The 14,519-nt window shown below is 40.4% G+C and overlaps 1 protein-coding gene across 4 annotated transcripts in view; it reads right to left on the reverse strand.

Annotated features, from left to right (window-relative positions):
* The window catches only part of MAPRE2 (microtubule associated protein RP/EB family member 2), a 153,474-nt gene that overhangs the window by 52,998 nt on the left and 85,957 nt on the right, over window positions 1-14,519 (reverse strand). For all 4 annotated transcript variants that reach the window (XM_034995929.1, XM_034995928.1, XM_034995930.1 and 1 more), the window contains one exon: window positions 11,515-11,642. In XM_034995929.1, coding sequence (XP_034851820.1) covers window positions 11,515-11,635 — 121 coding nt within the window. In that variant the 5' untranslated portion in view covers window positions 11,636-11,642. The remainder of the gene's footprint in view (window positions 1-11,514; window positions 11,643-14,519) is intronic.

The raw sequence follows: 14,519 nt of genomic DNA on the forward strand, positions 1-14,519 counted from the left end.
CGAAGGCCTGCTAATGTTTCAGATGTTCCCGTACACAAAGTGCCCCTTAGTGTTAGAGGCCATCTGAATGGGGAGATCGGCTGGATGTCTACTTTCATCTAGGGATTGGTTCCACCTTTGCTTTGTATTCAGGGAAGCTGGAAGAAAAGGAACCTGAAAGATCTGGATCCAAGTATGAAGGAGAAATGAACAGGTTTCCACTGGGTATGACCTGTATTGTTTTTATGTAACTGTATTCCCAGATCCTAGCCCATCCCTGGACACATAGTAGGAATTCAATAATTATCTGCTGACTTCAGGGACACAAAGCTGTAATTTACAACATCAAAAGGACATCTAAACGGTACCTTTACTTAAAATCTCCATCTTCCTCTTCTTGACCTGAATCTTAACCACATTAAAAAACCTAGTTTGAGGGCGCCTAGGTGGCTCAGTTGGTTAAGCGACTGCCTTTGGCTCAGGTCATGATCCTGGAGTCCCTGGATCGAGTCCCGCATCGGGCTCCCTGCTCGGCAGGGAATCTGCTTCTCCCTCTGACCCTCCCCCCTCTCATGTGCTCTCTCTCATTCTCTCTCTCTCAAATAAATAAAAAAATCTTAAAAAAAAAACCCACCTAGTTTGAATAGTTCAATTAAATTATGCTTCATAAATATTTATTCACCATCCACTAAATTTGCATGGCTGTTTGGCCAAAGACCCAAATAAGGCTAAGACAAGAACCTTTCCTAGACTAAAATAATCTTTGAATACTACAGCATTTATTACTTGAAACATTACTGTCCCTCTCCTGCTGCCTTGAATCTTTATGTCCCAGTCTTATGCACACATGTACATGCATAAAACACTGCATCTTTTCTCTGCCTTCAGCAAACATTTTCTGCCTAAAATGTCCTTTTGACACTTTTTACACTTGTACAGAGAATTCTCATTCTTTAAAGGTTAGTCTAAATAGCACTTCCTCTATGAAGTTGTCCTATTCTTTGCACAGAATGAACTATTTCACTATAATGGGTATGGCAGCCCTGAAGTGGGTTGACTTGTATTTTAATTAGCTGTCTCTCTCCTAATTGACTGGTAACTCATTAAGACTGGAGGTGGTATCCAACCCACCTTTCTACTGTGTTAGCACAGTGTCTACTACAACTATAAAACTGACAGCTCCAGAATTTCTATCTGCCTGGAGCTGGGAAACAGGTATGGAAATAAGGGGACAGAACTGGATGGGAAATGGGGGAATACTCTTTAATACTGCATTAGCATGTCCCTTCATAGAAGGCTAAGAAAATCAGCTTTTCATGCTGAAGGGGTTGGAGAAGTACCGACAGAGGTCTTAGCAGAGCTCCTGCCACCGGGTTTACTGAACTGAAAGAAATACTGGGAAAACAGTGAACCTTGATGCATCCGGCCTTTGGGGGGACCAGACTTGTAAAAACATTATTCTAGAAGATGTTCTTTTTCCTCAAGAGCACAGAAAGGAGGAAATGAGGATATGAAGTCCTCTCGGACACAAGCTTGTTAAAGCCAGCCTGGATTCAACGTGAGGAAAGGGCTACATTCTTGAGATTTAGATTTAAAGGGTGGACCAGGCACCCACGTGCTTAAGTCTGTCTCTAGAGGAGGCATTATGCTGACTACGGCTTCACTGGCCAGGAATCATTCTGAGACAGCCGAACAGCTCTCTTCCAAGGAGGGTGATGAAATCTCAGAGCCCACCCTGTCTTGCTTGGAGAGAAAGAATTCAGAGCAGGAGAGGGAACAAAAGGCAGAGAGGAAAGGCTCTTTCTCTACACCATCCTCAGTAAGTAGGGCAGGGAAAAATCATCCTGAGACTGGGAGCAAGCGCCTGTGTGTTTCTCCTAATGTCTCACTTCCTTTGCTAAGAGAGGCCTTGAGACCACTGGTCACACCCTTGTCATCAAAAGAATGACCAGATACATCTCATGTCTTCAAGCGGCAATGTAAAGGATGAGGATACAGACTTCTAACTCCTCCTCCTCTAACATCCTAGAGATGTTCAGTGGGCTCCTGATTAACAGATATGGAAAAAAATCAAACACATACGTTTGCACACAGTGAACTGTCCACCATACCCACAGCTGTCATACATACAGCAACGAGGACATAAGGTTGGATCCAAGGAGACCCCAGTTCTAGTGTCAGCCGTGAACATTTAGCTTCCCCGAGCTTTTATCCTCTTATATAAAATACAAATTAAAAATTCCTATTCTTCCATGCAGGGCTGTTATAAGAATTAAAGTAAATACACATAAAAGCACGAAAATGGTAAAGAGCAATATATAAAAGCCGAGGTCTTCTGACATCATTTTTATGCCCCTTAAGTATAAAACTATGTATTATGTGCCTGGTTAAAATAATCAGAGCTGTAAGAATGAATAGGATTGAACTGGATTGTTTCAGATATGAAATATGAATTTCCAAAAGGCATGTTTTAGATTCAAAGGGCAAAGAACCAAAGAACAAAAGGAGGTCCTTGGTCTCCCACTAGCAAAGAAAGGCTATGAACACATTCCTGAGATCCTCCAGTTTATCTACTGAAAAACATCCAAGGGCTTTTCCAGGCCTGAAGTCTTTCCCCAGATAAACATATGAGGTGCTTAAGTAATCACAAGTTCATTTACGAAAGGAAATGGCTATTTTCCCCCAATTTTATACTCTTCCTGTTAAAGTCTTTGGATGATTTAAACTGAAAAGGGAAAGAAAAAGCAATATGAATACAAAGTAATGTTTTATATAAAGGAATAAATCCATCATGTAAAGTAAACGACATCTTTAGAAAAATCAAAACAACTCAATATATTGGAATACACTCTTTTTTTTTCCCCTTAAGATACTTGTTTTTATAGATCTTGGTGAATAATTTCAAAATAAACATATATGCTTTAAAAGAAGCATCTTATAAAAGGGACAAAATGAGAGGAGAAGGGGCTCTAAAAGTTTCTGAAATTAGAATTATAAATTACAAATGAGTCTTAAAATCCACCATGTCCTTGGGCTCCGGCCTGATGTTTCCCAAACTCCTCACCAAGATTCCTGGGACCATGGAGTCATGCCTCCAGGCAGTAGAGCTGGTGGAGTCAATGTTGGGGCTTCTCAAGTGTTTTCCCGGTCTTGGCCCTATACTTCCAGCTGTCTGAGCCTCATCACCTGGACCCACCACAGTGCAAGAGTGCTCATCTCTGGACTCATAACCATGGACCCATTCATGGTTTTTGAGCTGGTAAAACTCAGCAGAGTCTTGCTATCAATTAGAAGAAAAAAGAACCTGAATCCAAAAAATTGTGTGATAATGGGTTTCTGAATTAGCGATATACTTAGAACCCTGAAGATGGCATTCCTCTAGGACATCTATGAATTTTCCCAAATAAGGAAAAATAACTAAAGTCTAGAATTTAAGGGATTGCTTTGTACAAATTCATACAATTATTAACAGTTTTTGTGATTTTATTGAGAATTCTCAAAGGTATTAATTTGAGTTTCTAATAAGATGTCATTTATCAGCTTTGTTTCTGTTAAGGTACTATATTTAGTTCATTGTGATTACATGTTCCTTGATTTTTTGTGAAGTATAAATACTGCCAGTCTTCAAGAAAATACTCACATTCTAGGTGATATATTTTCCTAGCCTATTTCCCCTATTTTATGGTGTTCACGATTACCTATGAGGGACTCCGGTAGAAATGAGTAAGAACAGAAAGGATGCATCTGTAGATTTGTACCTGTGAAAAATATTAATGGAGTCACATGACACTTACCTAGTTAGAGACCTGAGCAGTTATCACTGAGGACTGGCTCTATGGAATTTAAAATGTTTGTTGTGAGGTGCCTGCCTGGCTCAGTTGGAAGGGCATGCAACTCTTGGTCTCGGGGTCATGAGTTCGAGATTACTTAAATATATAAAACTTGAAAAAATATTTGTTGCATTTCTCACAAAGAAATGAGCAATTCTATGGTTTCCTGAGAATATCCCATGCATGCATAGTTGCTTCAAATGGAGTAAAATCAATCTTCACCTACTCATACGATGAGATCATGAGGAAAAACTGTGATTCTCTTATAGAAGACAACATGCTTCATGTATTTCAGGGCTGTACCCAATAAAACACATATTATCTTACATACTGGTCACCCCATCCAACTCAAGAGGCGATTTCTGAGGTCTTTCCCAAACTATGGTCATTCTAAGTCATCCAGGCAGCACCCACCCAACTCCCAAGGAACCAGAAGGAAGGTCCTTCTTTACAGACTCCCCATGGCCCCACCCCCTCCCTCTTTTGTATATCCAAAGCAGCACTTACCTCAGCGTGGTCTCTAGTCTTTTGCAAGGACAGAACCATGCTGTACTGAGCTCCTAGAGGACAATGACCACGTCTTTTTTTTTTACTTAAATTCAATTAACATATAGTATATTATTAGTTTCAGAGGTAGAGTTCAGTGATTCATCAGTTGTATATAACACCCAGTGTTCATTACATCATGTGTCCTCCTTAATGCCCATCACCCAGTTACCCACTCTCCTCCTGTTTGTCTCCTACAGTTAAGAGTCTCTTATGGTTTGTCTCCCTCTCAGATTTTATTTTATTTTTCCCTCCCTTCCCCTATGATTCTGTTTTGTTTCTTAAATTCCACATACGAGTGAAATCATACAATAATTGTTTTTCTCTGATTGACTTATGTTTTATTTATTTGGGTTCCCAGGGCCCAACCCAAGGAAAGGCTCAAAACATGTGTGCCAAATAAAACTAAATTGATTATCAGAACTGAATACAGTAATGAGCTAGAGGAAGATGTGGCTGATTGCTTTCAAAGATGTATTACCCATATACATAAAAAAAAAAATTTACAGGGGCAGTTTGATCAATGAAGTAAATACATACACACTTTTTTCCCACAAGGGTATTTAGCATTACAAAAGGCAGTAAAGAAAAAACCCAACAGAAACAAAAGCACCAACTTATGTTTACTTTCACTATTGCACAACAAAGGAACAGTCAACAAAACTAAAAGGCAACCTACCCAATGGGAGAAGATATTTGTAAATGTCTTATCAGATAAAGGGCTAGTATTCAAAATCTATAAAGAACTTATCAAACTCAACACCCAAAAACCAAATAATCCAGTCAAGAAATGGACAGAAAACATGAACAGACATTTCTCGAAAGAAGACATACAAATGGCCAACAGATACATGAAAAAATGCTCAAAATCACTTGGCATCAGGGGAATACAAATCTAAACCACAATGAGATTACCACCCCCTCACACCAGTCTGAATGGCTACGATTAACAAATCAGGAATGACAGATGTTGGCGAGGATGTGGAGAAAGGGGAACCCTCCTACACTGTTGATGGGAACGCAAGCTGATGCAGCCACTCTGGAAAACAGTATGGAGGTTCCTCAGAAAGTTGAAAATAGAACTACCCTACGACCCAGCAATTGCATTACTAGGTATTTATCCAAGGGATACCAAAACATAGTGATTTAAAGGGGCACCTGCACCCCACTGTTTATAGCAGCAATGTGCACAATAAAACTATGCAAAGAGTCCAGATGTCCATCAACAGATGAATGGATAAAGATGTGGTGTATATATATACACAATGGAATATTACTCAGCCACCAAAAAGAATGAATCTTGCCATTTGCAACGACGTGGATGGAACTAGAGGGTATTATGCTAAGCGAAGTAAGTCAGAGAAAGATAAATACCATATAATTTCACTCATGTGGAATTTAAAAAACAAAACACATGGGAAGGAAACACAGATGAACACGGGAAGGAAAGGAAAAATAAAATAAGATGAAAACAGAGAGCAAGGCAAACCATAAGAGACGTTGAACTCTAGGAAACAAACTGAGGGTTGTTGGAGGGGAGGTGGCTGGGGGGATGGGGTAACTGGGTGATGGGCATTAAGAAGGGCACTTGATGTAATGAGTACTGGGTATTATATGCAACTGATGAATCACTAAATTCTACTCCTGAAACTAATAATACAGTATATGTCAATCACATTGAATTTAAATAAAGGATTAAAAAAAAGATATATGTAAAGAAACAAATTTAAAAGGAAAAAAAGACTACTGTATTCTATATTCTGCTCAAAAAAGAAACTCCCTTTCATCCTGTGCATTACTTGGGACACAGGAATATACTGCCCACTGCAGTGACTGAATCTGAGGCTGGACCACTCCTTCCATTACTCAACTTACTTTTTGCCCTCTTCCTCTTCAATTAGTCGGTATACTAAGACCAAGTAAATGGATTTTAAAATAAAACTGGAGGGAAAAAAAATGTCACCAAAGAAAACCCCAAACAAAAAAAACCTCTTACCTCTCTACATAATAGGTCGCAAACATGAATAATATTCCATTATAATACAATTGCATCTATAACCATAGCAACACAATCCAAGAGGACTTAACTCTCTTATAGCAAATAACAGTCTGATTTTATAAAGCTAAGTAAGCTCTTGCGCTGACAGACACAGATGAAACATCCTTACTTGGTTTCAGTTCAAGAGAGCCAACAGGAGAAGGTCTACTAAATTTAGACTCTGAGCTGATTTCATCACTAACCTGTCCTGAAAGAGGTCTCTGCGGAGAGAAGAAAAAAGGCCAGGGGACAACACACTAGGATGGGATTAACCTATTTAAGAGGCACAGACTGCAGTCAGAAATGGTCACAAAGAATATTCTGCTAGGCTCACAGCACCTGTCCAGGCCCCAGGGCGTGGCAGATAGCCACACCTTTGTGAACCGAGTGTTTCTGGGAAGCCTTGTCCTTCCAGAGAGCCATCAAGGACCCAGAATTGTATATGTGATTACAGTGACTGCAATATGACCAGCTCAATCTAGAAGCTTTCCCGGAAGAAAAAAAATACAAGAAACTTGATCCAAGACAGAGCTTGAAACAATTTGGAGAAGCACAAATTGAAACGGAATCAAATACTGATGTTTCTCTCTTTTTAAGCTAGTGAAGAAAACACCTATATTTTTCCATCTGAAAAATAGTTTAATTCCAATTAAATTTTACTAAAATACTAAAATGCTCAGGAAGATAACTGAGCTGTTAGCCAGCATGGTGACAGTCCAGGCAGTGCCCACCTGACATGCGGTTTGTGTCTCTGAAGGTGTACAAAGTCAGCAGTTGGCTTGTCCTCCGGAGTGGGTGGGAAGGAGGAAGGGAAGGTCGCACAGAGAGGACAGGCAGTCTGTGCTAGGCTTTGGAGGAATGGGAGAGCCACTGGTCGTGAGGGGGCTGGCCAAGCCCCAGCAGTGACTAAGCAGCAGACCCAATGGCTTTGCAGCTTAGATCCCCGTAGGCAGAAGAGGATGGGGACACAGAAAAATGGAGGCCAAAAGTTTCAAAGGAGGTTTGGTGTATGAGAATAGGGGAAGCAGGGTGCAGAGGAAAAGGAAAAGGGACATCTCTTCCACCCCCATCAAATTCCTCTTCCCATTTCTTCCCGTTCCTCTCCATATAGTCTGCTACCTTTTCTGTCAGCTCCAACATGGTGTCTCAAGTTGTTAAAGCTGTTTTTTGTTTCTTTTTTTTTCTTTCTGGATTTTTAGCACCATGTTGTCCATCCTTCCTCTTGAGTATCTTATAGAATATTCACTGGTTTGAGCTGGTACTGAAGCAAAAACAAAGTATCTCACCCTACAAAAAGCTGTGGGAATTTTATAAAGCAATTGAACTACAACCTAGTATTTTTTTTTTTTTTTAAGATTTTATTTATTTATTTGAGAGAGAGAGAGAGAGAGAAACAGCATGAGAGGGGAGAGGGTCAGAGGGAGAAGCAGGCTCCCCGCTGAGCCGGGAGCCCGATGTGGGACTCGATCCCAGGACTCTGGGATCATGACCTGAGCTGAAGGCAGTCGCTTAACCAACTGAGCCACCCAGGCACCCCTACAACCTAGTATTTTGAAGCTGAATCAATCTTGTGTTTCATGGGGTTCAATCCCCTAATTCAACTGTGGGAAATCCACAAATACTGTTCATTTTTACAACAGATTTAGGTGATTACAGGTATATGTGCACATCCACTGTTATACTGCTTTCCATTTACACAGCCTCATCTTTCACCTGAAAGGTAAAGGCTGCTTTTCACAAGAAATGAATGCACACTAAATATGCATATGATTCTGGGGCCCAGATTTACTGTTCAAAGGAAATTTTCATAAGGTTACATCCGTGGAATAAATTAACAGGAGATAAGAGTGAGTCATTTCATTGTTTTGCAACTCACTGCCATCTATCTCCAAGTGTTAGGCCTCCTCACAGCACCTCTCTTTTAAGATGCTTATATACAAATCAATGTCATATAAAGGCAGGGAATTCTGAAGAAAAAGGAACACAAATGTGAAGCAGTAGGTTACTTCTCTATGAGCTATAAAGAAATGCTGACGTCAGGTTTAGTATTAGCTGGAGGGAGATCTCTTAGCTGGAAATAAAAAAGAAAATGCAAACGAGAAAAAAAAAATGCCAAAGGGGAACTGCCAGAATTAGAACATAAGTCTTTCACAAAAAGAAATAATTTTATTGAATAAGGAAAAAATCAGTTTAAATATGTGAAGTTATTTTGTGTGTTTTCCCACAGCATACTAAAATACAACCACACACAGTAAACTGAAGTCACTAAAATAAAAGTTGAAGAAAAAACTATTAGCCAAGAATTTGACTACTTGTAAGTACGATGAGGAGAAATCACTTAGTGATTTGTTCTTATCCTTAACAGCACTATCCTAGCTGCCTTAAAGGTCTTCTAGAACAATGAAGGGTATAAATAAATAAACTCATAAATAAATAATTAGATCACTTCTTCCTGCTAAATGCCACTGAAGAAGAGAAGAGTCACAGACTAAATTATGAATGAGGAAACTGTGCCCGATAGGTTTTGGATATTTTAACTTCATTTCTAGTGGTTTGGGGTTTCTCTAACATGCACTGTAAGCTCTTGGCTACAGCACAAAAGTACCTGGGGTGCTTGTTAAAATACAGATTTTAGGCTTCACATCCAGAGAAACTGAGAAGGTCAAGGATCCTAAGAATCTGCATTTTAAGGAGCCCCATAGGAGATTATAAATGCATATGGTCTACAGTTTGAGGAAAGTACTACCTAAAATTGAAGACCTGTCTTTGTACTACACGGATTAACATGATTTAGGCAAAAAACATGTTAACCTCTATCCTACAGTTTTTTGAGCCAAAAACTGTTTCAGAGCAGAAAGGAACCTTTAAATCTACTTTATTCTTCGGAATCATCAACCTTGTAGCCTTAGGGAGCCAGTGAGTTATCTTAATGAAAATTATCTGTTCAGGGGTGACCAAAATGGTTTCTAGCAGGTTTCATCAAGCTGCAAGTGGCTGTCAAATGCATACCAATGCTTTAAGAGAACTCTACAAGAATCTTTCACAAAGGCTGCTGAAAATTTTGTGGCATTTGCTTTATTAGAAATGTGAAAGATGAGCAATTAATTACATCTATTACTACTCTAAAAATTCTAATTGCCTTCTCATTGCACCTGCTAGCAAAAACTCTCCATGCTTATTACAGAGAAAATGCTGTTCACGGGCTCATCTACCACTGAGCTCCTTCCTTCCCATCTCTTTTCTCGATAACCAACCCCATTCCCCTTATTCACATGTGCATATGCCCACTTTGAGAGTAAGATACACCTTTCTGTCTTTGCCCCTAGCAGTTGCAAACGGATTTTCATGCACCCTGCAACAAGCGCTTCTGAGTGAACAGTATGTGTCAGTCACTGTGGAGAAATGGAACTAGTAACAATGACGATACTGAAGGGGTATGCACTGTTAACAAGGGGATTGCTAACAACAGAAAACTCTGGGGTTCCCCCCCCCCGGCAAATTAAAAGTAAAATGCTGGAGCACTCTAGAATGCATAGCAAGAACAGTACCATAAAATGTGACTGCATAGAGATCTGCAGTTGAGTGAGATGCAACAGGGGCTGTTGCCGACGGTGACTATTGGGAGTCATTTCAACAGGCCAATGATACAGACCTCGCACATCATCATGGTCTATGCCAGCTTTTCTTCAGCTTGTACTCAAGGGCAAAGAACTGGTTGGTGAGCATCCATTATTGATCTCACAAATCACAGGACTTAGGTTTGAGGCCTGGGCGCAGGGAGGGTGAGTGAGATAATGCCTCAGCTCTAGCCAACCTCAATGTGTTCACTGGGAGACAAACGATCATGGGAGAAGACCTGTCAATACTAGTGAAAGTCTGTCCTCTAGAGTCTGTTCTCAAATCTTGACCTGGACAAAGGAGAATATAGTCACTGGTGGTTGGTGGACTCAGGCTTATCTGCGGGGGACCCTGGGGGCTTTCCAAATTCTGACTACACTTCATGAAATCTCTTTACACAGGCCCCCCTGGGAAAGACAGAAGAGGGTCTTCCCCCTGTGCCAGCTGAATCTGCTAACTCCTCTGTATCTGTTATGTCTTGTGGAATTTCATGAGAACACACTTCAGGAATATTTCCTAATACCATTTTCATGTCAGAGCCAGAGAGGAAATCTCTTACCTCTAAGTTCACAAGAAGAAAATACTTCCTATATCCAAAGGAAGACTTTCTCTGATAAATACTCTAAAAATGAATTACTTTACCAGGGGCATGTTTTTATAACATGCTCCTACTTTATCACTGAAGTCAAATCTTCATTTTTTTTTTTTTAAACTCAACATGCATTCCCTGCAGACCTACTTTATACCAGGCATGGTGCATGTACCTGATGATATATGCATCTGACGAAGAATAAAACTCAGTCTTGCCCTCAAGGACTTCTGGTGCCTTCAAGGGAGCAGGAGTTGGACCTTCTAACACAGCGTGGTCAAGTCTTACTCTGGAAGAGTGGGCACAGTGTTTTGGTAGATCTGGGGAACTCTGGTTCGGTTTTTAAGTGTGAATGAGATTTTAACACAAATGAAAAGAAGACAGACCTTTTCAGCAAGAAAAAAAGTTATGGGATGCAAAAGGCAGTCCGAAGGGAACACAAGAGTATTTTGTAGGACTGAGGCACAGGGAGTATGGGGAAAGACGCAGAAATTGAGGAGCTAGGATGTAGCAAAAACAGAAAAACCTTTATCAGCCATGAAAAACAATGAATTTTATCCTGTAGGAAGGACAAGGTGGAGCCTGGGAGATTTTTTAAGAAGGGGTTGCAAGACCCAATCTGTGTTTTAGGAACATAAGTGTGGTGGCTGATGCGATGACTGAGAAGAGCCCAGAAGACCAATAAGAAGGCATTATAGAGACCGTAATAGGTGCTGGGACTGTTCTATGCTCTTAGATGCCCACGATCATTTCCCTCTGCACATTCTTTAGTTATATCTGAGTTTTCCCCCTTTAATTATACATCAATACTGATATTTTTTTCCTACCCAAGATGCATCATCTGTGGTTCATAAAATAACATTTCACATGAGTAAACACTTAGGTAAATACATTCTTAAAAAAGAATCCCTTACCTGAACAAAGCTGTTCCACTTTTGTGTAGTTTAAAGATACTATGTCATTAACCCATGCGATGATATCATGTCTGCTCATAGTCTCTTGGGTTATCGAGGTAGAATACACATTGACCGCCATTCCCCAACTAGAAAAAGAAAAATAAGGAAAAAATTAACTCCGAAACATAAAAGGTCAGGATCCCTGGCAGAACTCTAAGGGATGGAAAAGGCCTGTTTCAGCTGAGCCTTTTCTCTTCGCTCTCTCTTCCACATATTTGCTGAAATACAGTTAAAGTTCACATACTGTTCATGCAGTACCAATCCACATTCCCCACCGCCGCTGGACTCCAAGGTTTTTTAGGTTCTGAGATATCTATTATCTCATGTAACGTGGTCTCACCGTCACCCTTAAATCTATGTGTGGTATTAAAAAGTTATCAGGTTTGTAACAGCGTGCACTGGAGTCACCTTTCATCTTTCTACGTAACTTCATCATACTTTCATTACTTGCCAACAGTGCCCCCTCGCACACTCCTTGGAGATGTAAATGGGAGCTCCGTTGTATTCAGTTGCTCAGGCTAAAAACACCATGCCCATTCTTGCCTCCTCTGTTTCCCTCACCACCACATCCAATCCATCAGCAAATTCTACTGGCTCTACCTTCAAAGTAGAACCAGTCTTTCCCACTTTGGTCAATGCTCACCTGATGCTTTGCAGTATTCTTTCCTGGGTCTCCCACCATGTACTCTTGTCCCCCCTTCCCCCCCACCACATATTCTCAACACGGCAGCCAGAGTGATCCTAGTTGCAAAATCACATGCGCTCTCTCCTTAGTTTAAAACCCTCCAATGGTTGCTCATCCCACAGTACAATTCAAATTCTTACCAAGCTTTAGCCAGCCTGATATATTCTGACACCTTTCCTTACTACCCTCTCCCCCTCACTCCACTCCATCAACACAACCTGCTGGTTTTCTTCAACTCCTCAAGCTCACTTCCTCTTCAAGCCTTTGTACTGCTGTGGCTTCAGCTAGGTCTCTATAATGCCTTCAAAACCCCAGTTTTGAGGTGCATGCCCTCATTTCCATCTCCTATTCTTTTTCTCTTCACAGACCTAGGAGAGAAGCTCCATTGGGGCAGGGATTTTGTCCATTTTATTCTTTGTGTATCCCTGGTGTCTAGTTCAGTTCCAGACACAGAGTAGGCTTTCAATACAAATGCTGAAAGCAGGAATGTGCTCCCCCACCCCCCTCCCATGTAAAGTAAGCAAGGCAGTAGATAAGCTAGGTAAGCTATGTACTTTAATCAGCTTTGGAGAAATTCACTTTAGAAATGGGCTTCATATAAGTTTCATTCGAAAAAAAGAAATCCTCAACCTGGTATTCTCTATTTCTAAAAGCTTTGGACAAAGCTTTTATAAAAATATATAAAAACATGTGAATAATTTGAAAGACATGTACTGTCTAATTACACGAGTCTTCCCTTTAATTTACTCCTTCTGTTTCATGACACCTATTTCCCCAACTTTTCATCAGAGTGAAATACATAGGAGCTTTGCTTAAAATATTTTATCTATAGTTTTGTGTAATTGGTTTCCTTTTTTTAAATCAATAAACTTTGTTTTAGAGTTCTTCATAGCAAAATTGAACGGAAGTAGAGGGTTACCATATACCCCATTGTCCCCACATACACACAACCTCCGTCACTATCCACATCCCATACCAGCTGCTACATTTGTTACAATCAATGAACCTACTACACTCATGCACTATCATCACCCAAAGTCTGTGGTTTACAGTAGGGTTCACTCTTGGTGTCGTACATTCTACGAGTTGTCACAAATACACAATGGCATGTATCCACTATTTTAGTGTCATACGGAGTAGTTTCATTGCTCTAAAAATCCCCTCTGCTCCGCTGATTTATACCTTTCCCCCAGCAATCCCTGGCAACCACGGATCTTTTTACTGTTCCACAGTTCTGCCTTTCCCAGAATACCATGCAGCTGGAATCATACAGCATGTAGCCTTTTCAGATTGGCTTCTTTCAGAGTAATGTGCGGTGAAGGTTCCTCCATGTTGTTTCATGGCTTGATACCTCATTTCTTTTTAGCACTGAGTATTCCACTGTCTGAATGCACCACTCAGCTGATGAAGGACATCTTGGTTGCTTCCAAGCTTTGGCAATTCTGAATAAAGCTGCTAAAAACATCCATGTGCAGGTTTTTGTGTGGACATAAGTTTTCGATTCATTTGGGTAAATACCAAAGAGCACTACTGATGGATTGTATAAGAGTATGTTTAATTTTATAAGAAGTTACTAAACTGTCTTAAGTGTCTATCCAAAGTGGCTGTACCCATTTTGATTTCCTTCCAGCAATGAATGAGAGTTTCTGTTGCTCCACATCCTCACCAGCATTTGGTATTGTCAGTGTTTTGGATTTTGGCCATTCTAATAGGTGTACACTAGTAAAAAAAATTTTTTTTAACATTTAAACCTGGTTGAAACTTTGCAATTTTACTAATTCTGTGCAACATATAATACTTAAATCTTTAAAAAAATTATGTATTTATAAATACATAAGAAAGAGAGTGTGTGCATCAGGGAGGGGGCAGAAGGAGAGAGAGAGAGTTCAAGCAGATTCCCCACTGAGCATAGAGCCAGACGTGGGGCTCAATCTCATGAAGCTGAGATTATGACATGAGCCAAAATCAAGACTCAGACGCTTAACCAACTGAGCCACTCACAGGCCCCTACTTACATAATTTTATGTAAAATGTGTGTATCTTTTATTTTGAAAAATTTTACTTTATTTATTTGACACAGAGCGAGCACAAGCAGGGGGAGCGGCAGGCAGAGGGAGAGGGAGAAACAGGCTCCCCGCTGAGCAGGGAGCCCGATGCAGGGCTCGATCCCAGGACCCTGGGATCATGACCTGAGCCAAAGGCAGATGCTTAACTGACTGAGCTACCCAGGCATCCCCCCAAATTTTATATATATAAAACTTATTTTGAAAGGTTTTTT

The sequence above is a fragment of the Mirounga leonina genome, unplaced genomic scaffold (genome assembly GCF_011800145.1).
Source record: "Mirounga leonina isolate KUSES-001 unplaced genomic scaffold, KU_Mleo_1.0 Mir_93, whole genome shotgun sequence".
In the NCBI taxonomy this organism is placed as follows: domain Eukaryota; kingdom Metazoa; phylum Chordata; class Mammalia; order Carnivora; family Phocidae; genus Mirounga; species Mirounga leonina.